We start from the raw sequence: 27,055 nt of genomic DNA on the forward strand, positions 1-27,055 counted from the left end.
GTGGTGGGAGTGTCATGGTCTGGGGCTGCATGAGTGCTGCCGGCACTGGGGAGCTACAGTTCATTGAGGGAACCATGCAAGCCAACATGTACTGTGACATACTGAAGCAGAGCATTATCTCAATACTTTGTTATATACCCTATGATGAATATTACAGGCCTCTCTCATATTTTTAAGTGGGAGAACTTGCACAATTGGTGGCTGACTAAATACTTTTTTGGCCCACTGTATATATATATATACTTGTGGTGGTGATTGATTTAGCTCGCCAGGTACAAAGGAACCAATTGAATATAGTCCAAAAAAGGTAACCTGTCTTTATTTGAAATTATTTGGCATAACATGTATTCAAGGTCTAGGGGAAACAATGTGTGTGACCAGTGAAATTACTGTCCCCTCGCTCTCCTATGGAGCCAATAGAAAAAAGTGCAAACACTGCTTATTTGATCACTGAGTGACATTGCTGTCCCCTCTCTCTCTGTAGTCCCCAGCAGATCAACTGGGTGAAGGTGGACGATGACCTTCCCTCACACGCCCTCATCACCGGCCCGGACCTGTACATCGAGAACCTCAACAAGACCTACAACGGCACCTACCGCTGCTTCGCTGCCAACTCAGTGGGCGAGTCGTATGACGACTACATCCTCTACGTCTACGGTACGTACCTCTCGATTCAACACGGTCTCTCCCTCTTTATCTTTCAATCCTCCCCCTCTCTGACTATAGTACCAGTCAAAAGTTTGGACACACCTACTCATTCAAGGGTTTTTCTTTATTTTTACAGTAGAATAATAGTGAAGACATTAAAACTATGAAATAACACATCTGGAATCATGTTGTAACCAAAAAAAGTGTTAAACAAATCAAAATATATTTTGTATTTGAGATTCTTCAAAGTAGCCACCCTTTGCCTTGATGACCTCTTTGCATACTCTTGGCATTCACCTGGAATGCTTTTCCAACAGTCTTGAAGGGTTTGCACATATGCTGAGCACTTGTTGGCTGCTTTTCAGTCCAACTCATCCCAAACCATCTCAATTGGGTTGAGGTCGGGTGATTGTGGAGGCCAGGTCATCTGATGCAGCTCTCCATTCTTCTTCTTGGTCAAATAGCCCTTACACAGCCTGGAGGTGTATTGGGTCATTGTCCTGTTGAAAAACAAATGATAGTCCCACTAAGCACAAACCAGATGGGATGGCGTATTGCTGCAGAATGCTGTGGTAGCCATGCTGGTTAAGTGTGCCTTGAATTCTAAATAATTCAACGACTGTGTCACCAGCAAAGCACCCCCACACCATCACACCTCGTCCTTCATGCTTCACCTTGGGAACCACACATACGGAGATCATCCGTCCACCTTCTCTGCATCTCACAAAGACACAGCAGTTAGAACCAAAAATCTAAAACCTGGACTCATCAGACCGAAGGACAGATTTCCACTGGTTTAATGTCCATTGCTCTGTGTTTCTTGGCCCAAACAAGTCTCTTCTTCTTATTGGTGTCCTTTGGTAGTGGTTTCTTGGCAGAAATTCTACCGTGAAGGCCTGATTCACGCAGTCTCCTCTGAACAGTTGATGTTGAGATGTGTCTGTTACTTGAACTCTGAAGCCTTTATTTGGGCAGCAATTGCTGAGGCTGGTAACTCTAATGAACTTATCCTCTGCAGCAGAAGTAACTCTGGGTCTTCCTTTCCTGTGGTGGTCCTCATGAGAGCCAGTTTCATCCATAGCGCTTGATGGTTTTTGCGACTGTACTTGAAGAAACATTCAAAGTTCTTGAAATTATCCGCTTTGACTGACATGTCTTAAAGTAATGATGGACTGTCATTTCTCTTTGCTTATTTGAGCTGTTCTTGCCATAATATGGACTTAGCCCTATTTGGTAAAAGACCATATTTTGTATCCCCTACCTTGTCACAACATAACTGATTGGCTCAAACGCATTAAGAAGAAAAGAAATTCCACAAATTAACTTTTAACAAGGCACACCTGTTAAAATGGGCAATAGGGATGCATAACAGAGAGGTTTCAAAAACAGGGGCACTTCCTGATTGGATTTTTCTCAGGTTTTAACCTGCAATTTCAGTTCTGTTTAACTCACAGTCAAAATGTTGACAGTTTTGGAAACTTTACTGTTTTCTATCCTAATCTGTCAATTATATTCTAGCATCTGGTCCTGAGAAATAGGCCATTCACTTTGGAAACGTTATTTTTACTTATTTTCCACCATAATTTGCAAATAAATTCATTAAAAATCCTACAATGTGATTTTCTGGATTTTTTTTTCTCATTTTGTCTGTCATAGTTGAAGTGTACCTATGATGAAAATTACAGGCCTCTCTTATCTTTTTAAGTGGGAGAACTTGCACAATTGGTGGCTGACTAAATACTTTTTTGCCCACTGTATTTGAAAAACACCCTGAGGTTGATTATAAAAAACGTTTGACATTTTTCTGTGGACATTATGGATATAATTTGGAATTTTTGTCTGCGTTGTCGTGACCGCTCTTTCCGGTGGATTCCTGGACATAACGCTGCAAACTAAATGAGATATTTGGATATAAAAAATATCTTTATGGAACAAAAGGAACATTTGCTGTCTAACTGGGAGTCTCATGAGTGAAAACATCCGAAGATCATCAAAGTTAAACGATTAATTTGATTGCTTTTCTGATTTTCGTGACCAAGTTACCTGAGTGTACTTATTGTTTTGTCGAGCGATCAATAAACGTACACAAACGCTTTTATTGCTTTCGCTGTAAAGCATAATTTCAAGATCTGAGACGACAGGTGGATTAACAAAAGGCTAAGCTGTGTTTTGCACTATTGCACTTGTGATTTCATGAATATGAATATTTTCTAGTAATATTATTTGACTGTGGCGCTATGCTATTCAGCGTTGCTGATGACAATTATACTGCATCCGGGATGGGTGGTTCAGAGAGGTTAATTGAAATGCATTCCAGGTGACTACCTCATGAAGCTGCTTGTGAGAATGCCAAGACTGTGCAAAGCTGTCATCAATGCAAAGGGTGGCTACTTTGAAGAATATAAAATAAGTTTAACACTTTTTTGGTTTTACTACATGATTCCATGTGTTATTTCATAGTTTTGATGTCTTCACTATTATTCTACAATGTAGAAAATAGTAAAAAATAAAGTAAAGTAGGTGTGTCCAAACTTTTGACTGGTAATGTACATACTCTGGCTGTATGGTACGTACCTTCCACCACCCTCTCTCTGTCTATCTCTTTTTATCCCCCATCCCCTATCTCTCTCTCTTCCCTCTGATATTCTATATTCATGGTACGTATCTCTTTATCCCCCATTCCCTCTCTCTCTATCCCCCATTCCCTCTCTCTCTCTCTCTCTCTCTCTCTCATTCCCTCTCTCTCTCTTCCCCTCTCTCTCTCCCCACAGCGTTATCTGAACACAGTTCAATACCATTGATTCCAATGACATTTCCTTCCCTGCAGGACATTACCATCTAATCTGGCCATTTTCCCTCCGCAAAATGTACTCGGCTGATATAGCTTACTAAGCCTGCGGGAGAAATAATTTGGCTGCTATTTTCAGAGGGCATTAATGGACTGAGAATAACCTTTTTGAAAAAGGGCTTGTTGCCTGACAGATGAATGAGTTGCTGAATAATGGAAGAGCAGGAGGTAGTGTTAATGACGAATGTGGTAAAACAACGAGGCTCGTGAAAGACTGAAGCATTTTTTTCCACCTTTTTTTTGTTCTTGTTAAATGTGTTTATGGACGGAGCCGTTTGGATTGATAGATGAAGCAGGGAATGTGTGTCTGTATGTTAAGTGTTAGACAAAGATAGAGAGATGGGCAGTGAGTGAGTTGTATTCATAAACATTCAGTGTACAACATATGACGATCAGCGAGTCCCGGTTCCTTCTCCCACTTCTCACTGCTTGTGTTCCAAAAGTTAGCCTCAGCTCAAGGTTTAAATGCTGTGGTTGGTAATTGCACCAGGGTTTTTTCCACATCTCTCCACCAGCTTTGAACCTCCGCTCTGGGTATGTGAGAGCGCCCTCTCCTTTTCCCTCCTCTCCTACTGTGAGGAACAAACACAGGCAACACGTGGACTGCAGAAAAGAGAAAAAGATAGAGGCTGATGTTAATAGGAAGAGAGCTATGATAATAGAGGCTCTGTCTGCTCTTTGATGACTTTGGTTTCTGCACCCCCGCTCTAACATTTAGGTAGTGCCCGTAATGGCATCATATTCCCTACATAGTCCACCACATTTGATCTAAGCCCTGTGGACCCAGGTCAAAAGTAGTGCACTATATCGGGAATAGGGTACCGTTAACCACTCAGCCCTACTGTAATTCAGTCGTGCATCAGGTCCCACATTAAACTTGGTAATGAAGGGATGTACAGGACAATGAAGGGTCCGGGCTGTCTGCGCCTAATCTTGCGCCATGTTCCTCTAACACATACATGCAAGTGAGCACAAAATTCACCGGAGTGGCAAGATGTTAGTGAAGCGAACGCACTGACACTGAAATATCCTCCCCTCTCTCCAGCTCTCAACTCAAAGACAGACAGTGATGGCATCTGTGTGTAGCTGCACACATTCCCCTTCAAATTAACAGACAGACATCTTCTTATTACAAACACAGCAGCCCCGACGTATCGGAGATGGCAAGCGAGTCACACACTCTGACATACAAACAGAGATGCACACACATGTAATACAAATGTTGTCTGAGCCATTATGAAAATGTACCTCAGGGTTCTGCTAAAATACATCATTTAAAAAATCAAACAAATCTGCAAAAGTGAGTAATGTGTGTGTGACATTCAGAGATTTTTGTAGTTTAGTGTTTATTTCAGGTATTACTAGCTACACTGGTACTACATGTTTTCACTATAATGCACTTTCCTGCTGGTTAAGTTGTGGGAAATTACAATAGGAAATCCATTTGAGTTATTACTGTCCCAGTATGCTCAGTGGGGGGCTCAATATCCTCTAGGTTGGAGTGGTCTGGAAATGTAATGTGTTATAGGCTTTCCCCCCCCTTCCATCATTTACCATTCACTCCTGAACCAATCAAAGCCACGTACAGTAAGTCAAGAAGCCTCCCTATCCCTCCCCATCCTGCCTCCCTTCAGTCACCAGGCAGAACAGATGTAGCACTGGCCCCCATACCTCTAATACATTTGTTTCCTCGACTATTGTGAAACTAAGTGATGGAGAGCACCGGGAGTGCAGCTGACACTAACCGGGTTACCGGGAGAAAGAATGCATTCACCGGTACCCATTTCTTCAAGTGGCCCGTGGATAAAGGAAAATCGGTGGGGCCCTGCAGTCGAATGAGATCTAGCACCCAGGACTTTAACCAGTTTACAGAGCCAGCGTTAACCTAATTAACAGGACCTCCTTCCTTCGCAAGCTCTGCCTTTTAGTCCTCCGTGCTCTTCGGCTTGTCGCTCTCCTCTCGGCTCCCTAAGACTTCCACCTCCTCCTCCTTCCAGGGGTTTTCTCCTCCCAGCCCCTGGCATCGGCGCTGAAGAACCATTGCTGCTGTTGGCGATACACTCTACAAAACTGGTCTGGAGTGGAGCTTTGTTTATCCCAACCACCAACACCCGACCTGAGTCAAGTGTCGCAAACAGTTTGTGGAAATGGAAGTTGTATTATTGTGTGGCCGGTACAGTATTAATGCCCCCTGTAAGGAGACACACAGCCAAAGCTGAAAAAATGTATCGGACCCTTTACAGTAACCTTGTTAGCCTTCATCCTACAGCTGTATCTACAATCTGGCTTGGAAAATGAAAAACATAATGAAAAACATTGTCGCAAATAAAGAGCCACCGGTTCCTAATATGCACCCTAACCTAGTATAGGGGAACATATTTTGTCATCAGATGTGACTCACAATCAGGCAGCCTAACTGGAGAAAATCTACAGGACACCAGCTGCAGGGAAACAACATGTGCAGTCCTGCCACAGCCAGACCCACTCCCATCAGCCAGCCATTATAATGAAGTCGTAAATTCTCTCCTCTTGACAACCTCCTCCAACGCCCATTCTTAACCAGGGTCTTGTGCTCGTTCATTGCTCCTGGTTAGGGCTCGGGCTGGCACTTCAATTTGCAAGGCAGCCTGAGATCAATGGTAGACTATGAGATCATGTCAGACATGGCTAGTGACTACTGTGACACGCATAACATGCAAATGTATAGAATCAGATCCAATCATATTTTATTTGCAGCACACACATATTTAGCAGATGTTATTGCGGGTGTAGCGAAATGCTTGTGTTCCTAGCTCCAACAGTGCAGTAGTATCGAACAATACAGAAATATATACTGTGCCTTCAGAAAGTATTCAGACCCCTTGACGTTTTCCACATTTTGTTACGTTACAGCCTTATTCTAAAATGGGTTTAATAAAAATAAATCCTCAGCAATCTACACACAATACCCCATGATGACATAGCAAAACAGGTTTTCTGAATTTTGCACATGTATTAAAAATTTAAAACAGATACCTTATTTACATAAGTATTTAGACCCTTTGCTATGAGATTTTAAATTGAGCTCAGGTGCATCCTGTTTTCATTGATTATGCTTGAGATGTTTCTACAACTTGATTGGAGTCCACCTGTGATAAATTTATTTGACTGGGCATGATTTGGAAAGGCACACACCTGTCAAAAGTTTACCATCTTGAAGGAGTTCCCGCATATGTTGAGCACATGTTGGCTACTTTTCCTTCACGCTGCGGTCCAACTCATCCCAAACCATCACAATTGGGTTGAGGTCAGGTGATTGTGGAGGCCAGGTCGTCTGATGCAGCACTCCATCACTCTCCTTCTTGGTCAATTAACCCTTATGCAGCCTGGAGGTGTGTTGGGTCATTGTCCTGTTGAAAAACAAATGATAGTCCCATTAATCGCAAACCAAATGGGATGGTGTATTGCTGCAGAATGCTGTGGTAGCCATGCTGGTTAAGTGTGCCTTGAAGTCTAAATAAATCACAGACACTGTCACCAGCAAAGCACCCCCACACCATCACACCTCGTCCTCCATGCTTCACGGTGGGAACCACACATGCGGAGATCATCTGTTCATCTACTCTGTTTTAATGGCCCAAAGGACAAATTTCCACTGGTCGAATGTCCATTGCTCGTGTTTCTTGGCCCACGCAAGTCTCTTCTTCCTGTTGGTGTCCTTTACTAGTGGTTTCTTTGCAGCAATTTGACCATGAAGGCCTGATTCACACAGTCTCCTCTGAACAGTTTATGTTGAGATGTCTGTTTCTTGAACTCTGTGAAGCATTTATTTGGGCAGCAATTTCTGGAGCTGGTAACTCTAATGAACTTATCCTCTGCAGCAGAGGTAACTCTGGGTCTTCCTCTCCTATGACGGTCCTCTTGAGAGCCAGTTTCATCCATAGCGCTTGATGGTTTTTGCGACTGCACTTGAAGAAACGTTCAAAGTTCTTGAACTTTTCCGTATTAACTAACATTCATGTCTTAAAGTAATGATGGACTGTCATTTCCCTTTGCTTATTTGAGCTGTTCTTGCCATAATATGGACTTTGCCTTTTACCAAATAAGTCTCGATCTTCTGTATACCACCCCTACCTAATGAAAGATATTCCACAAATTAACCTTTACTGGATCAGTGTCCCAATATTGCTGCTCAATATATGCGATATTTGACTAGAATGGCGTTGTATACAAAAGCCAACTTTTCGGGACATAGACATGTCTCATATGGTCAGAAAGCTTAAATTATTGTTAATCTAACTGCAGTCCAATTTTCCGTAGCAATTATAGCGAAAAAATAACATGCTATTGCTATAGTTTGAGGATAGTGCACAACAACAAAACACTTATCAAGGCAACTGGTTTGATTCATTCACCTCTGACTGTATATAATGTACTTACATTCGGTAGTTTTGTTTGATAAAATACATTTTTATATCCTAACACGATCCAAGTCTTTCTACTTGCAAAAAAACTATCTATGAAATCTCACTGGCTAAACCTTGTTTCACCCAGTCAAGTTTGGTTTCTGTGCAATCCGTAGACACTCTAGAAAGCAACCAAACTTTGTTTCGTCATTCTACACTACGTATTGGCTTTTCAACACGTCAAGGACAGCCATCATTACGCACCAAAAAGACGGGCGGTTTTCACTTGATTTGACAGTCTCGTTTTGAAATATAGAAACATTTCAGATCTTCAACCAAAACCTAATATTGGATAAAAGGAACCTGAGTTTACAAATAACAAAAAATATATATACTTGTTTTATTTATTTAATTAACAAAATTATGCAATACCCAATTCCCCTGTGTGAAAAAGTAATTGTTCCCTTACACTCAATAACTGGTAGTGCTAGTGCTGGCCACTGCCCTCATTCAATGCCATTTTGACTATGGTAGTTCTTCCTGGTTTGGGTGCTTATCTAAGCTTCTGATGTGGAAACTCCAGAATAATCTGCTCTCAGGAACTAAACTGGCTGCCTGTAGAGGCTATGGTGCCCAGATGAGACTGGGTATGGTTTACAGGAATATTTGTTGTTCTGCGCCCAGATATCTAACTGATTACTTACCCCATGTTAAAGATGCACACAATCACAGCAACAGATCAGGTGTTGCTAATGTGTGCTTATACATGTAATGCTGGGAAATGTACTTTCTTGAATACTGGAGCCTCAGAGTGGAATGTGTTGCCTCTGCCCATAAAAACAACATCCTTTCTGGGCAGCTTTTAAAAAAGTTAAAACAGTTTGATGTGTTCTGTGCCTATTCAATATACCTTACGATGCAACTGCAATGATGACATAGATGTTCTTCTTCTTTGTTTTATTATCTCGCTGTCAACTGTGTGCAACGGTGTTGATCGTGCCTAGCCATCTTGTCTCAAGAGGACCACAATCAAAATAAGTCCCAGACTTTGTGTGTTATACTCAATAATTTTACTATTGTGCATGTATGGCTTTTCAAGTTTTATGTTTGCTTGTTTTTTTAAATGGTCAAGTTAATAAACTAAACAAAAAGAACACATTTAGCTGCCATAACTGCAACCAAATGTTTCCTGTAGTTGTTGATTAGACTCTCACATCGCTGTGGAGGAATTTTAGCTCACTCTTGCATGCAGAACTACTTTAACTCAGCAACATTTGTCGGTTTTCAAGCATGAACTGCTCGTTTCAAGTCCAGCCACATCTCAATTGGGATTAGGTCTGGACTTTCACTAGGCCATTCCAAAAAGTCAAATGTGTTGCTTTTTAACCATTTTCATGTAGACTTGATTGTGTATTTTGGATCATTGTCTTGCTGCATGACCCAGTTGCGCTTCATTTTCAGCTCACAGACGGATGACCTGAGTTTTTCCTGTAGAATTCTCTGATACAGAGCAGAACTCATGTTTCCTTCTATTAAGGCAAGTTGTCCAGGTCCTGAGGCAGCAAAGCATCCCCAAACCATCACACTACCACCACCATGCTTGACTGTTGGTATGAAGTTCTTACTGTGGAATACAGTGTTTGGTTTTCATAGACACAATGGGACCCATCTCGTCCAAAAGGTTGACTCAATTTTGCCAAAAAGCACCTGGAAGCACTTGGATGATCATCAAGACTCTTGGAAGAATGTTCTATGGACAGATGAGTCAAAAGTATAACTTTTTGGGTGACATGAGTCCCATGTATGCCTATATGTAAATATGGGCCTCACAATGGCCCTCAGGATCTCGTCACAGTATTTCTGTGCATTCAAATTCAGTTTGTTGTCCGTAGCTTATGCCTGCCCTTATCATAACCCCACCGCCACCATGGGGTATTTCGTTGAGATCAGCAAACCGCTCGCCCACACAACACCATACACGTCTGTAGACGAATTGACAAATTCTCTAAAATGACGTTGGGGGCGGCTTATGGAATAGAAATTAATATTAGATTATCTGACAACAGCTCCGGTGGACATTCCTTCAGTCAGCAATCCAAATGCACGCTCCCTCAAAACTTGAGACATCTGTGGTAATGTGTTGTGTGACAAAACATCACATTTTAGAGTGGCCTTTTATTGTCCCCAGCACAAGGTGCACCTTTGTAAGGATCATGCTGTCTCATCAGATTCTTGCTATGCAACACTTGTCAGGTGGATGGTTTATCTTGGCAAAGGAGAAATGCTCACTAACAGGGATGTAACCACATTTGTGCACCAAATTTTAGAGAAATAAGCTTTTTCTGTGCATATGGAACATTTCTGGGATCTTTATTTTAGCTCATGAAACATGGGACCAACACTTTTTTATTTTTGTTCAGTGTAGGATTGATTTTGACTAGAAAACAGTATATACAGCATCCCGAGTGACACTGCGGTCTAAGGCACTGCATCCCAGTGCTTGAGTCGTCACTACAGACCTGGGTTGGATCCAAGGCTGGATCCATGCCCGGAATTCCCATGGGGCGACGCACAATTGGCCCAGCGTCGTCCGGGTTAGGGGAGGGTTTGACTGGGGGGGCTTTACTTGCAGGCTCTAGCGACTCCTTGTGGCGGGCCGGGTGCCTGGATGCTGTCCTCGGTCATCAGGCGAACGGTTTTTCCTCGGACACATTGGTGCAGGTTAGCTGGCGGGTGTTAAGAAGTGCGGTTAGGCGGGTAATGTTTCGGAGGACGCATGACTTGAGCCCGTTGGGGAGTTGCAGCAATGAGACTGGATCACAATTGGATATCATGAAATTGGGGAGAAAAAGGGGGTAAAAGGGGGCCTTCCTCTGACACCGCCTAGTATATACAGTGGGGCAAAAAAGTATTTAGTCAGCCACCAATTGTGCAAGTTCTCCCACTTAAAAATATGAGGCCTGTAATTTTCATCATAGGTACACTTCAACTATGACAGACAAAATGAGAAAAAAAATCCAGAAAATCACATTGTAGGATTTTTAATGAATTTATTTGCAAATTATGGTGGAAAATAAGTATACGTTGACCTGTTTAAAGGTCTTGCTCACATCGTGATCACACAGTCGTCCGGAACAGCTGGTGCTCTCATGCATGCTTCAGTGTTGCTTGCCTCAAAGCAAGCGTAAAAGGCATTAAGCTTGTCTGGTAGACTCGCGTCACTGGGCAGCTCGTGGCTGGGTTTCCCTTTGTGGTCCGTAATATTTTTCAAGCCCTGCCACATCAAATCTAATTTATTTATAAAGCCCTTCTTACATCAGTTGATATTTCAGCTTCAGCAAGCAATGCAGGTGTAGAAGCACGGTGGCTAGGAAAAACTCCCTAGAAAGGCCAGAACCTAGGAAGAAACCTAGAGAGGAACCAGGCTCTCAGGGGTGGCCAGTCCTCTTCTGGCTGTGCTGGGTGGAGATTATGACAGAACATGGCCAAGATGTTCAAATGTTCATAGATGACCAGCAGGGTCAAATAATAATAATCACAGTGGTTGTCGAGGGTGCAACAGGTCAGCACCTCAGGAGTAAATATCAGTTGGCTTTTCATAGCAAATCATTCAGAGTATCTCTACCGCTCCTGCTGTCTCCAGAGAGTTGAAAACAGCAGGTCTGGGACAGGTAGCACGTCCAGTGAACAGGACAGTGTTCCACAGCCACAGGCAGAGAACAGCTGAAACCGGAGCAGCAGCACGGCCAGGTGGACTGGGTACAGCAAGGAGTCATCAGGCCAGGCAGTCCCGAGGCATGGTCCTAGAGCTCAGGTCCTCCTCCGAGAGAGAAAGAGATACGTAGCTGCTCTGTCCTGCCGATGCACGGAGAATCAAATCAAATTAATTTATATAGCCCTTCGTACATCAGCTGATATCTCAAAGTGCTGTACAGAAACCCAGCCTAAAACCCCAAACAGCAAACAATGCAGGTGTAGAAGCACGGTGGCTAGGAAAAACTCCCTAGAAAGGCCAAAACCTAGGAAGAAACCAGGCTTTGTGGGGTGGCCAGTCCTCTTCTGGCTGTGCCAGGTGGAGATTATAACAGAACATGGCCAAGATGTTCAAATGTTCATAAATGACCAGCATGGTCCAATAATAATAAGGCAGAACAGTTGAAACTGGAGCAGCAGCACGGCCAGGTGGACTGGGGACAGCAAGGAGTCATCATTTCAGGTAGTCCTGAGGCATGGTCCTAGGGCACAGGTCCTCCAAGAGAGAGAAAGAAAGAGAGAGCACACTTAAATTCACACGGGACACCGAATAGGACAGGAGAAGTACTCCAGATATAACAAACTGACCCTAGCCCCCCGACACATAAACTACTGCAGCATAAATACTGGAGGCTGAGACAGGAGAAGACAGCCAGGTCTTTATTATCCTTGTTGTCATTCAGCCACGTCTTAGTGAAACATAAGATATTAGTTTTTAATGTCCCGTTGGTAGGATAGTCTTAATCGCAGATTGTCCAGTTTGTTTTCCAATGACTGCACAATGGCCAATAATACGGAGGGAAGTGGTGGTTTACCTACTCGTCGGCAAATTCTTACAAGGCTCCCCGCCCTCCTCCCCCTTTTTTTCTTCACGCTGATGACAGGGATTTGGTCCTTGTCTTGACAAAGCAGTATATCCTTTTTGTCTGAATTTTATTTTACATTTTTTAACCCTTATTTCACCAGGGAAGTTGACTGAGAACACATTCTCATTTACAGCAATGACCTGGGGAATAGTTACAGCGGAGAGGAGGAGGGATGAATGAGCCAATTGTGAGCTGGGGAAGATTAGGTGGCCATGATGGTATGAGGGCCAGCTTAGGAATTTAGCCAGGACACCGGGGTTAACATCCCTACTCTTAAGATAAGTGCCATGGGATCTTTAGTGACCAAAGAGAGTCAGGACACCCATTTAACGTCACATCTGAAAGACGGCACACTACACAGGGCAATGTCCCCAATCACTGCCCTGGGGCATTGGGCTAATTTTTTAGACCAAAGGAAAGGGTGCCTCCTACTGGCCCTCCAACACCACTTCCAGCAACATCTGTTCTCCCATCCAGGGACTGACCAGGACCAAACTCATTAATGAAACAAATATTTATCCAGTTTGAGGTGAGTAAACACTTCTGATGTCCAGAAGCTCTTTTCAGTCCTAAGAGACTGTAGCAGCAACATTATGTACAAAATGAGTTTCAAACAATGTGAAAAAACAAACAAAATAGCACAGTTGGTTAGGACCTCGTAAAACTGCAGCCATCCTCTCCGGCGCCATTATCCCTGCTGTCTCCTGAAGTCCATGAACACCTCCATTGTTTTGTTGACGTTGAGGGAGAGGTTATTTTTCCGGCACCACTGTTCCAGGGCCCTCACCTCCTCCCTCTAGGCTGTCTAGTCATCGTTGGTAATCAGGACTAACACTGTTGTGTCTATCAGCCTTCAATATGGAAGAGATAGCTTCTCTCCATCTTTATGGTTGAATAACATACAATTGCATAATTAGGAAATTGTACTGCTTCCCACAATGCAAGATGGCATTGATTTACCCCAGCGAAGATGGGCTACAGTAATTTGCAGAGGGGTCTCCGTGCTATTCACTCCCTCTAATGAAAATGAACACAATTAGGTTAACATACGAACAGATGCCATTCAAAACACATGAGTGGGCCCGACAAGGGACATTTCCCCTCGCAACCCCACACAGCGTTTATTAATGCGTAATTGTCCACCCCTTGATTGCGTGAGACAAGCATTCGCTGCAGGTGTGCCGTTGGCTTCCAACGGCCATTGTTAGCTTGGTGCCGTTGCCAGAGACTGTAATTGTTTTCCTTACCTCTTCTTTTCATCCTCTCCTCCTCCTAAGAGAGGCCCCCATCAATATAATTTCTCATATCATGCAGCTGGCAGATTTGGGAGAGGTAGGGGGGTTTCTAATTCTTTGCGCGGCAAGTGCCGGGCACCATCCCATTGTTGTGCAGGTGACAGAGGGATGCCCAGTGCCTCGCTAAGAGTCGCCTACTATCTGCCAGGGTGATTAATGGGGGGGGGGGGAATCACTCCTCTGTGCTGTTCATTAGCTTTTAATTGGAGTCAACCACCCCCAGTGCTCTTTTGGCAGTGGGAGATGTGTGTGCTTCAGTTATTGTTATTGTGCTGTAGTGTCACATCATTCACCCATCTCCACACTTATTTCATTTATCTCTGGAATGATTGAGTAAGAGGGATTTTAATCAGAACGAAAGTTCTACCTGTGTTTTGACCTCTAGTTTTTATTGACATACCGCCTTGCACTACGGGGCCTAGTCATAAGAGGTGCGGATATTTAGTTTATCAGCCTCAATCTGTTTTTAGCCTTTGGATATGCAAAACTTGAGGGGATGCACTATTATTGAGTTTCGATGGGCTCAGGATGAGATTTGACCCGATTACTTTCCACTCCTCTCCAATATATAAAGGTGTGGTTGGTAGGGAAATCCACAGCCCAAAGTACAGTATACTTTAAGAGCTCTATTAGCCAGATTGTTCTGTTTTCCTCATTGACTTGAGTGAGGTTCTTATACTACACCCCACGTGCCAGTATGCCACTCCCACACCTCTCTTTTGGTTAAAGGATTAATTGGCCGGTTGCCTGTCTGCTTCTCCCCTCCGTATGTCTGTGTATGTCTGCTGTGTCATATCCAACTGAGCAAATTTTCAGAGGTGTGTTTATACTCCGCTGTCTAAGGGGATAAAAACGAGACACCGGAAGTGAAATAAGTATTTTAATGCAGCCTCCGCTCCAAGAACTCTGGGACTATTCTTAATCTGCCCCGGTATACAAACCACAGTGACTCAACAGGGAAACTCACTCAGCTTCCCATATTTGAAGTCAATAAGCTTCCACTGCGTTTGATACAACATCACTGGAATAGCAGGTAGTGTGGAGTGCTGCTTTTTGTAAGGAAACCTTGCTTAATATTTGCTCCAGTTGAGCCTGTTTGGAGGGTGGCAAGCAGGGGAAGTATAGATCTTATTATCGCTGCCAAGTTTTTAATGAGCTATTGACACCGATGAACCCAAACATCTGCTGGGCCCTCGCAGTTCATTATGGGATAAATCCAATTAAGTAGCACCACCACCGAGCTCGAGTTTGTCAGCTCCCGACGTGTGTGAAACTCATCAGTGACACAAGCCCAGTTAGTAAGGCTCCCGCCGCAAGATAGTCCCCCCTATTTGTCTGTTCAGCCATTCTTTTTTCAAGCCTCTGTTTATAGGAATGGAATATGTTCTTTGTTAGAAATAATAAAAATAAAAAAAATCTAAGATTAACGGAGTGTGTACAAATGCAGACCGCCTCAAGGCCGGGTTGGTTTGATTCTGAAATTGTTCCAGGCTGGATTCTCAAAGCAATGCGGGTCGTTCCACAAAATGAGTCCCTTTTGGGTCGTGTAACTTTTGATTTCACTGAACTTTTACATTCTGTCATGAAGAACACATGTTCAATTTAATAAAAAACATGTTTTCCCAATTCAAGAGGTTAAATAAAAAATATATACTATAGTGAATTCCTATTAAGTTCCCAAAAAAGTAACAGGGTTGACCGAAACAGGGTTGACGATTTAATTTAAATCAGCCATAAATCCCCTTGTGACAGAGGTACTGAAGCTTGTTGTGTGTAGCAGGGGTGGGCAATTGAATGCAAGCTTAAAAATAAAATAAAAAATGAAATTGTTAAAATAATTAAAATTCTGTGTATAGGTAACAGGTTTGACATGTTTGATTTTTTCTTTTTAAGGAATGGTTTCACCAATGAGTAATTCAGTCCACATAAAAAGGTTGACCATAAAATGAGGGACAAAAAAAATATCAATAATCACATGAAAAAATGTATGATCTTCAAAAATGACTTTGTCAAAGCAACAAAATAACTAGGGCTTTACAATGATGGTGGGTTAAAATCTTCCTAGAAGTCACAGACTACTCAGAGGGACATGTCAAAATGCTGAAATTGGCAATTTAAGTCTTTATTCATATATAAAATCTGACGTGTTGAATTTTCCATGTGGTCTATATTAAAGGGCACTTCATTTAATATAACAGGCTTTTAAAATGCAATATTGGTGCACGATTTCTACTTAAAATATCAAAGGGACGCAAAAGGGAACCATTTTGTGAACATGAACGCTCTCTAATAATGAATTACTTTCTTCTCCACACGTGTACCTATTTAATAAGGTGAAAAAGCCTCCTGGAGTCTAACAGAATACATTACAACAAAATATACTGAACAAAAAAATAAATGCGACATGCAACAATTTTAAAAATGTACTGAGTTACAGTTCATATCAGGAAATCAGTCATTTGAAATAAATAAATTAGGCCTTAATCTATGGATTCCACATGACTGGGAATACAGATATGCATCTGTTGGTCACAGATACCGTTAAAACAAAATGGGCCTCATCTTGTCACGGTATCTCTGTGCATTCAAATTGATAAAATACAATTGTGTTCATTGTCCGGAGCTTAAGCCTGCCCATACCATAATACTACCGCCACGACTCTGTTCACAACGTTGACATCAGAAAACCGCACGCGCAGACGATGCCATACACGTGGTCTGCAGTTGTGAGGCAGGTTGGAGGTACTGCCAAATTCTCTAAAATGACTTTTGGTAAATAAATTAACATTCATTTACCTGGCAACAGCTCTGGTAGGCACTCCTGCAGTCAGCATACCAATTTGCACTCTCCCTCAAAACTTGACATGTCTGTGGTATTGTGGTGTTTGACAAAACTGTACATTTTAGAGTGTCCTTTTATTGTCCCCAGCACAAGGTGCACCTGTGTAATGATCATGCTGTTTAATCAGCTTCTTGATATGCCAGATCTGTCAGGTGGATGGATTATCTTGGCAAAGGAGAAATCCTCACTAACGTGGATGTAAGTAAATTTGTGCACAACATTTGAGAGAAATAAGCTTTTGTGCATATGGAACATTTCTGGGATCTTTTATTTCAGCTCATGAAACATGGGACCAACACTTTACATGTTGCTTTTATATTTTTGTTCGGTGTACACTACCAGTCAAAAGTTTAAGAACCCCGACTCATTCAAGGGTTTTTCTTTATTTTTACAATTTTCTAGAATAAAAGTGAAGACATCAAAACTATGAAATAACACACATGGAATCATGCAGTAACCAAAAAAGTGTTCAACAAATCAAAACGTATTTTATATTTGAGATTCTTCAAAGTAGCCACCCTTTGCCTTGATGACAGCTTTGCACACTCTTGGCATTCTCTCAACCAGCTTCATGAGGTAGTCACCTGGAATGCATTTCAATTGACATGTGTGCCTTAAAAGTTCATTTGTGGAATTTCTTTCCTTAATGCATTTGAGCCAATCAGTTGTGTTGTGACAAGGTAGGGGGGTAAACAGAAGATAGTATTTTACCAAGTCAATGTTATAGTAAGAAAAGATCAAATAAGCAAAGAGAAATGACAGTTCATCATTACTTAAAGAGATGAAGGTCAGTCAATCCCGAAAATTTCTAACCTGAAATGTTCAAGTGCAGTCGCAAAAACCATCAAGTGCTACGATGAAACTGGAGCTCATGAGGACCACCAAAGGAATGGCATACCCAGAGTTACCTCTGCTGCAGAGGATAGGTTCTTTAGAGTTACCAGCCTCAGAAATTGCAGCCCAAATAAATGCTTCACAGAGTTCAAGTAACAGACACATCTCAATGTCAACTGTTCAGAGGAGGCTGCGTGAATCGGGCCTTCATGGTCTAATTTCTGCAAAGAAACCACTGCTAAAGGACACCAATAAGAAGAAGAGACTTGCTTGGGCCAAGAAACACGAGCAATGGACATTCGACCGGTGGAAATTTGTCTGTTGATCTGGAGTCCAAATTGGAGATTTGTGAGACGCGGTGTGGGTGAACGGATGATCTCCGCATGTGTATTTCCCAACTTAAAGCAGGGAGGAGGAGGTGTGACCTCGCCTCCACAACCCTCCGACCTCAACCCAATTGAGATGGTTTGGGATGAGTGAATGAAAAGCAGCCAACAAGTGCTCAGCATATGTGGAAACAGCATTCCAGGTGAAGCTTGTTGAAAGAATGCCAAGAGTGTGCAAAGCTGTCATCAAGGCAAAGGGTGGCTACTTTGAAGAATCTCAAATATAAATATATTTGTTAAACACTTCTTTGGTTACTACATGATTCCATATGTGTTATTTTATAGTTTTGATGTCTTCACTATTATTCTACAATGTAGAAAATAGTTGTTTTTTTTTACTTTAAAAACCTTGAATGAGTAGGTGTTCTAAAATATTTGACCGGTAGTGTATATTACAACTGTTTCTCTTTGTCTAATGTACTGAAGTAAAGTACAGTTTAAATATACGCCTTTACATGGACAAGATGATCAACTATAGGCACTTCATCAATCTACTTTCTTCTTCTTAACGCCAAGCTGACTTCTTCAGTCAGTGTAGAAACGCATCATGCCACTACTCAAATCAAATCAAATCAAATCAAATCAAATTTATTTGTCACATACACATGGTTAGCAGATGTTAATGCGAGTGTAGCGAAATGCTTGTGCTTCTAGTTCCGACAATGCAGTAATAACGAGCAAGTAATCTAACTAACAATTCAAAAAAAAAAAAAAACTACTGTCTTATACACAGTGTAAGGGGATAAAGAATATGTACATAAGGATATATGAATGAGTGATGGTACAGAGCAGCATAGGCAAGATACAGTAGATGATATTGAGTACAGTATATACATATGAGATAAGTATGTAAACCAAGTGGCATAGTTAAAGTGGCTAGTGATACATGTATTACATAAGGATGCAGTCGATGATATAGAGTACAGTATCAACGTATGCATATGAGATGAACAATGTAGGGTAAGTAACATTATATAAGGTAGCATTGTTTAAAGTGGCTAGTGATATATTTACATCATTTCCCATCAATTCCCATGATTAAAGTGGCTGGAGTAGAGTCAGTGTCATTGACAGTGTGTTGGCAGTAGCCACTCAATGTTAGTGGTGGCTGTTTAACAGTCTGATGGCCTTGAGATAGAAGCTGTTTTTCAGTCTCTCGGTCCCGGCTTTGATGCACCTGTACTGACCTCGCCTTCTGGATGACAGCGGGGTGAACAGGCAGTGGCTCGGGTGGTTGATGTGGTGTAGGTGTCCTGGAGGGCAGGTAGTTTGCCCCCGGTGATGCGTTGTGCAGACCTCACCACCCTCTGGAGAGCCTTACGGTTGAGGGCGGTGCAGTTGCCATACCAGGCGGTGATACAGCCCGCCAGGATGCTCTCGATTGTGCATCTGTAGAAGTTTGTGAGTGCTTTTGGTGACAAGCCGAATTTCTTCAGCCTCCCCAAGCTCCCTCCTGTCTCACCTTTGGCAAAGATAATCAACATGGGTGCACTGTTCCGAAAAACAACGTGAAAGCAACTGCCCTGTCAAAGCACGCCTTATGAATCACAGGGAGTTTGGGACAGGTAACAACTAAGCTCTGACATCCCATGATCCATGAATGTACTTTATTGACAAGCCAAACATACAAATCTCTTTAAGTACCTCTCCCTTGGAGAAATATGCTGGCAAACTCGTCCACTTGTCCCCCCCTGGGGAGATGGAAAGTGCTACAGATATACCGATGGTATTCTGGATGGGCTCCAGTAGAGGGAAGGTGACCCTTGTATACACCACAAGATGGCCGCCGACTTTGAGTGTTGTTGACATGAAGAAACATTTGGAAAGATGTATTGCTGCCCATTGTGATTTGATCCTCGTAGTAAAATTAAAGAATGTGTGTTTCAGTCCGGAAAAACTAAAGGGATATGGCACCAGTGAACCCAATTGGTTATGGTTAGGGTTAGAGTTATGGGTTGGCATGCTAGTCACATCTGTAAGTCACACCTGTTTTATTTACCCCAGCTTTTACCTCTGGAAGGGCAATTGAAAATGTTCAATAGCCTTGGTTAAATCCCAAATGAAACCCTCTTTCTTCTGTGTGCACTACTTACTGGTCAAAATAGTGCACTATAATGGGAATAGGATGCCATTTGAGACACAGCCCTAGTCAACACCAAGTATGCTTAAAATTGAGGTGAGGTCATAGCAGAGGTCCTTAGATTTCCCTCTAATCTCTTTTGACATCATTCATAAACTATGAAAACAGCCCACTGGCATATGCTCATTTCAGACACACAAGTTGCAGCTAATATTACAAACTGTCAGTCAGAACCAAAAGCAATGAAAGTGATGGAGATATTGAACCCTCCATTTCAGTAGATATAAGCACCATTTCTTCATTTCTTTACCTTCAAGCTTGAATCAAATGTATTTTGACAATAGGTGTAGACTAACAGTGCAATGCTTACTTACGGGCTCTTCCCAACAATGCAGAGAGAAAGAAAATAGAGAAACGGATAAGTATAACAAATAATAATAAAAGTAATAATAAATACACAATGAATAACTTGGCTATATACACGGGGTACCAGTACAGAGTTGATGGGTACTAGGTAACTGAGGTAGATACTGTATGTACATATAACTAGGAATAAATTGACAGATAATGAATAGTAGCAGCAGCGTATGTGATTAGTCAAAAATGTTAGTGCGAAAAGGGTCAATACAGGTAGTCCGGGTAGCTATTTGGTTAACTAATTAACTATTTATCAGTCTTATGGCTTGGAGTAGAAGCTGTTCAGGGTCCTGTTGGTTTCAGACTTGGTGAATCGGTACTGCTTGACATGCGGTAGCAGAGAGAACCGTCTATGACTTGGGTGGCTGGGGTCTTTTACGATTTTTAGGGCCTTCCTCTGACACCGCCTGATATAGTTGTGGGTGAACAGGGAATACAGGAGGGGACTAAGCACGCACCCCTTAGGGGCCCCCGTGTTGAAGGTCAGCATGGTGGATGTGTTGTTGCCTACTCTCATCACCTGGGGCAAACCATCAGGATGTCCAGGATCCAGTTGCAGAAGGAGGTATTCATTTTCAGGGTCCTTAGCTTAGTGATGAGCTTTGAGGGCACTATGGTGTTGAACGCTGAGCTTTAGTCAATGAACAGCCTTATCACCTCTGTGTTCCTCTTGTTCAGATGGGAAAGGGCAGTGTGGAGTGAAACAGAGATTACGTCTTCTGTGGTTCTATTGGGGCGCTATGCAAATTGGAGTGGGTCCAAGGTGTCTGCGATGATGGTGTTTATGTGAGCCATGACCAGTCTTCCAAAGCATTTCATGGCTACAGATGTGAGTGCTACAGGGCAATAGTAATTTAGACAGGTTACCTTGGTGTTCTTGGGCACAAGGACAATGGTGGTCTGCTGGAAACATGTAGTTATTACAGACTGGGTCAGGGAGAGGTTTAAAATGTCAGTGAAGATACTTGCAAGCTGGTCAACACATGCTCTGAGTAAGCGTCCTGGAAGTCCATCTGGCCCTGCGGCCTTTTGAATGTTAACTTGTTTAAAGATATTACTCGCATCGGCTACGGAGAGCGTGATCACACAGTTGTCAAGAACAGCTGATGCTCTCATGCATGGTTCAGTGTTTCTTGCCTCGAAGCAAGCATAGAAGGCATTTAGCTCGCCTGGTAGGCTTGCGTCACTGGGATGCTTACGGCTGTGTTTCCCTTTGTAATCTGTGATATTTTGCAAGCCCTGCCACATCCAGCGAGCGTCAGAGCCAGTGTATTAGGATTCGATCATAGTCCTGTATTGATGCTTTGTCTGTCTGACGGTTCGTCAGTGGGTGTAGCAGGATTTCTTATAAGCATTATTTTCCTGCAGGGATGGGCAGCATTCATTTCATTTTATTGCCATGCATTATTGGCATTATTGACGGCAGATAGCCTAGTGGTTAGAGCGTTGGGCCAATAACCGAAAGGTTGCTAGATCGGTAAAAATGGGTTGTTCTGCCCCTGAACAAGGCAGTTAACCCACTGTTCCTAGGCCGTAATTGTAAATAAGAATTTGTTCTTAACTGACTTGCCCAGTTAAATAAAGGTTAAAAAAATAATTTTAAAAATGCGTCATTTCAAATATTATTTGCTTATCCTGTCAGTGATATTAAAAGGCTTGGTAAACACAGCATGTTTGAAGACAACGTTTAAGCTGTCACTGCCCACACACGTCCGTCTCTCTGATGCGTCCCTCCCTGCCTGCCTGTCTTCCACATCTCATCATTAGTCTGTTGGAAAGTGTCTCTGGGCCCTCCTGCGTGATGTTCTGATGGAACACAGACAACAAACAAAGCAGGCAGGGAGGTAGGATGGGAGACTGTCTGCAAATTTTCCCCCACCTACACAGATGTTAACACAGTGGTACCTGTCTGGCTAGATGGGGACAGACCGGCAAACAGTTGTGGCGGCGGGCGCAAGTCACTGCTCACGACTTTCAGCACAACAGAAAATTCTCTCTCTCTCTCTATTTCTATTTCTCTCTCTCTCTCTCTCTCTCTATTTCTATTTCTCTCTCTCTCTCTCTCTCACTTTCTATTTCGCTCTCACTCTCTCTCCATCCCCCTCCCTCTATTTCCCTCTTTCTCTCTCTCCCCCCTCATTTCATTAACCTGTTTGGTTGTTGTCTCTCTCATCGCTGGAAAAAGCTGCCCCAATCACTCGCTCTTTGCACTCCTTTAACACTTCCCACTGTTTTTTGGTACACTCTCAGGCAATCTGAGCAGCATGCCGAGTGTTCGAGCCTCTCTCCTGACTGAAAGCCTCAGCCCCAGGTTCTTATTAATGCAGCACCACCACTCCGACTGAGAGAATGTCACTTTTGATGTCCCCCTACAGTTATTGGTGGGGGGTGAGCCGACTAATGAAGTAAAAGTAAAATGCAACTGGGGGGGGTTGCCTTGAGCTGAAAGTCTGTGTGTCGAACGTCCCTCCCTCCCTTGGACATCACGTTGTGCCACTGTGTTTGTTTGTTTGTTGATGTCATGGGCGTTGGACATTGCATTTTCATCACTAATCATGTCCATCATGTTTTTTTAAAGGATTGAGTTTGGAATTTCTAGTTTTTTTCTGTTTGAACTTGTGATGGGGCTTTTTACTGATATAATGCCAACAGTATATCCGTAGGAGAGATTCATTGACACATTTGGATGCCGCAGCCCAAGCTCCAGTGGATTATGCACTAGCCAAGCATTTTTCGAGAATGGTGAATTTAAGTTATGTTGTACGTATTTATTACAGTGCCAGTCAAAAGTTTGAACTCACCTACACATTCAAAGGTTTTTCTTTATTTTTACTATTTTCTATGTTGTAGAATAATAGTGAAGACATTAAAACTATGAAATAACACATGTAGTAAGCAAAAAATGTTAAACAAATCCAAATATATTTTATATTTGAGATTCTTCAAAGTAGCCTCCCTTTGCCTTGCCAGCTTTGCACACCCTTGGCATTCTTTCAACAAGCTTCACCTGAAATGCTTTTCCAACAGTCTTGGAGTTCCCACATGTGCTGAGCACTTCTTGGCTAATTTTCCTTCACTCTGCGGTCCAACACATCCCAAACCGTTGCAATTGGGTTGAGGTCGGGTGATTGTGGAGGCCAGGTCATCTGATGCAGCACTCCATCACTCTCCTTCTTGGTCAAATAGCCCTTACACGGCCTGGAGGTGTGTTGGGTCATTGTCCTGTTGAAAAACAAATGATAGTGTCCATTACTTGAACTCTGTGAAGCATTTATTTGGGCTGCAATTTCTGAGGCTGGTATTTCTAATGAACTGCAGCAGTGTTAACTCTGGGTCTTCCTTTCCAGTGGTGGTCCTCATGAGAGCCAGTTTCATCATAGTGCTTGATGGTTTTTGCGACTGACCTTAATGTCTTAAAGTAATGATGGACTGTCGTTTCGCTTTGCTTATTTGAGCTGTTCTTGCCCAAATATGGACTTGGTATTTTACCAAATAGGGCTATCTTCTGTATACCACCCCTACCTTGTCACAACACAACTGATTGTTTCAAACTCATTAAAAGGAAAGAAAGCCCACAAATTAACTTTTAACAAGGCACACCTGTTAATTTAAATGCATTCCAGGTGACTATCTCATGAAGCTGGTTGAGAGAATGCCAAGAGTGTGCAAAGCTCTCATCAAGTCAAAGGGTGGCTACTTTAAAGAATCTCAAATATAAAATATATTTAGATTTGTTCAGCACTTTTTTGGTTACTACATGATTCCATATGTGTTATTTAATCGTTTTGATGTCTTCACTATTATTCTACAATGTTGAAAATGGTAAAAAATAAAAATACAAAAAATACAAAAAACCTTGAATGAGTAGGTGTGTCCAAACTTTTGACTGGTATTGTACATGGCAATTACTCCAATAGGGGCAGTGCGATTGCCTGTTAACATACTATAGCCTCGCAACGAGGAAGGGCCAAACCGTGAGTTACAGCTTCTTAACTACTTTGAATGAATACCTAAACTTAATAAATGTTTTATATAACTTAGTTTATGACAGGCTTAGAGGCACACACATACACTATCACTGGTATCTATAATGTCCTCATCACAATTGCCTTATTTCACTGCAAATCCAGGTCCAAATACTATTTTAAATAATTTCTAATACTTTATCTGTGCTTGATTAAGCTGGCCTGACTTCATGCCAATACAACAGTCTCAAAGCTCAACCCTGACAATCTGGCACTCTAGGCGGCCAAGCACAAATGCTCAAAGTATTTGAAAGATTTCAAGTGGTATTTTAACCAAGGTCTGTTTCGTTGTGTATTTTGTTTTCATGGTTTACTCATTAGTTTCTGTCTTTCATGTATTTGTTTTCTTCATCCAGATGCCCCCACCACTACCCCTATACCCACTACAGCTACCACCACAATTCCCACCACCACCATCTCTCTCCCTGAAGCCACTGCAGGTACAGTATAACCTCCCACCACCTCCCTGTGTTTGTGTGTGCGCGTGCTGGTTGTGCGTGCATTGTTTGTGTGCATATGCGTTACCCACCACACCACAAACACCACCACTTACAACATCCACACTGTGAGTGTGTGCGTAAGCATGTTTATTCTACAGGTACCATTACCACCACCCTCTACCCATGGTAATGTATGATCTGACAACCCCCTAGTGTGTGAGGAAAATATAAATATTTGCTGTCTGCCAGTCCTGATAAGATTGAGACATATTGTTATGTTTTTATTGTTGATCTCTGGAAGTTTGCAACCAAATCCTGATACCATGCAATCTCTACCAAGTCTGATTAAAAAATAGAGCATGTCTTGGTCTGGTACATAATCATGTCAGAAGTCTAACCCCGAAAATGGACATGATTTAGGAAATATGACAAATGCAGACATAATGGTGTTATCAGAATCGCAGGCCTTAGGCACAGACAGACGCTCCTGGCTTAGCACGTCCCAACATTCCAAACAGGTGTCAGTCATGCATAGACCAAGGCAAAAACAGGCCTAATCAGTCAGGATTCTTTTTCCAAACAATTTACATAAAATTGAGACTGAGATCGAAAAAATAATAGTGGACATACAGTTGAAGTCGGAAGTTTACATACACCTTAGCTAAATACATTTAAACAGTTTTTCACAATTCCTGACATTTAATCCTAGTAAAAAATTCCCTGTCTTGGGTCAGTTTGGATCACTTTATTTTAAGAATGTGAAATGTCAGAATAATAGTAGAGAGAATGATTTATTTCAGCTTTTATTTCTTTCATCACATTCCCAGTGGGTCAGAAGTTTACATACACTCAATTAGTATTTGGTAGCATTTCCTTTAAATTGTTTAACTTGGGTCAAACGTTTCAGGTAGCCTTCCACAAGCTTCCCACAATAAGTTGTGTGAATTTTGGCCCATTCCTCCTGACAGAGCTGGTGTAACTGAGTCAGGTTTGTAGGCCTCCTTGCTCGCACGCTCTTTTTCAGTTCTGCCCACACATTTTCTATAGGATAGGTCAGGGCTTTGTGATTGAGGTCAGGGCTTTGTGATGGCCACTCCAATACCTGGACTTTGTTGTCCTTAAGCCATTTTCCACAACTTTGGAAGTATGCTTGGGGTCATTGTCCATTTGAAAGACCCATTTGCGACCAGGCTTTAACTGATGTCTTGAGATGTTGCTTCAATATATCCACATAATTTTCCTACCTCATGATGCCATCTATTTTGTGAAGTGCACTAGTCCCTCCTGCAGCAAAGCACCCCCACAACATGATGCTGCCACCCCCGTGCTTCACGGTTGGGATAGTGCTCTTCGGCTTTTAAGCCTCCCCCTTTTTCCTCCAAACATAACGATGGTCATTATGGCCAAACAGTTATATTTTTGTTTCATCAGACCAGAGGACATTTCTCCAAAAAGTATGACCAGACTTGTGGAGGTCTACAAATATTTTTCTGAGGTCTTGGCTGATTTCTTTTAATTTTCCCATGATGTCAAGTAAATTGAAGGTAGGCCTTGAAATGCATCCACAGGTATACCTCTAATTGACTCAAATGATGTCAATTAGCCTATCAGAAGCTTCTAAAGCCATGACATCATTTTCTGGAATTTTCCAATCTGTTTAATGGCACAGTCAACTTAGTGTATGTAAACTTCTGACCCACTGTGATACATAAGTGAAATAATCTGTCTGTAAACAATTGTTGGAAAAATTACTTCTGTCATGCACATAGTAGACAACCGACTTCCCAAAACTATAGTTTGTGGAGTGGTTGAAAAACGAGTTTTAATGACTCCAACCTAAGTGTACAGTATGTAAACTTCCGACTTCAACTGTATATAGCATCCACATTTACAACAAAGTGACAGGATCAGGGTAATTTACACTAGAAAAGCCTGGCTTCTTGGGACCCCCCTTCAAGCTAAAACAAGTATTTTTGACTCCAATATTCTAACAGTCTAATTTATTTTATTTTTAATTTCACCTTTATTTAACCAGGTAGGCTAGTTGAGAACAAGTTCTCATTTGCAACTGCGTCCTGGCCAAGGTAAAGCAAAGCAGTTCGACACATATAACAACACAGAGTTACACATGGAATAAACAAACATACAATCAATAATACAGTACGAAAATCTATATACAGCATGTGCAAATGAGGTAGGATAAGAGAGGTAAGGCAAAAAATAGGCCATGGTGGCA

The 27,055-nt window shown here is 42.1% G+C and overlaps 1 protein-coding gene across 4 annotated transcripts in view; it reads left to right on the plus strand.

Annotated features, from left to right (window-relative positions):
- The window catches only part of LOC112228465 (cell adhesion molecule 1), a 495,694-nt gene that overhangs the window by 411,997 nt on the left and 56,642 nt on the right, over window positions 1-27,055 (plus strand). For 3 of the 4 annotated variants that reach the window (XM_042309109.1, XM_042309111.1, XM_042309110.1), the window contains 2 exons: window positions 485-657; window positions 24,736-24,819. In XM_042309109.1, coding sequence (XP_042165043.1) covers window positions 485-657; window positions 24,736-24,819 — 257 coding nt within the window. The remainder of the gene's footprint in view (window positions 1-484; window positions 658-24,735; window positions 24,820-27,055) is intronic. The other variant, XM_024393800.2, reaches the window with a different exon arrangement.

Source organism: Oncorhynchus tshawytscha, linkage group LG30 (genome assembly GCF_018296145.1).
Source record: "Oncorhynchus tshawytscha isolate Ot180627B linkage group LG30, Otsh_v2.0, whole genome shotgun sequence".
Taxonomy (NCBI): domain Eukaryota; kingdom Metazoa; phylum Chordata; class Actinopteri; order Salmoniformes; family Salmonidae; genus Oncorhynchus; species Oncorhynchus tshawytscha.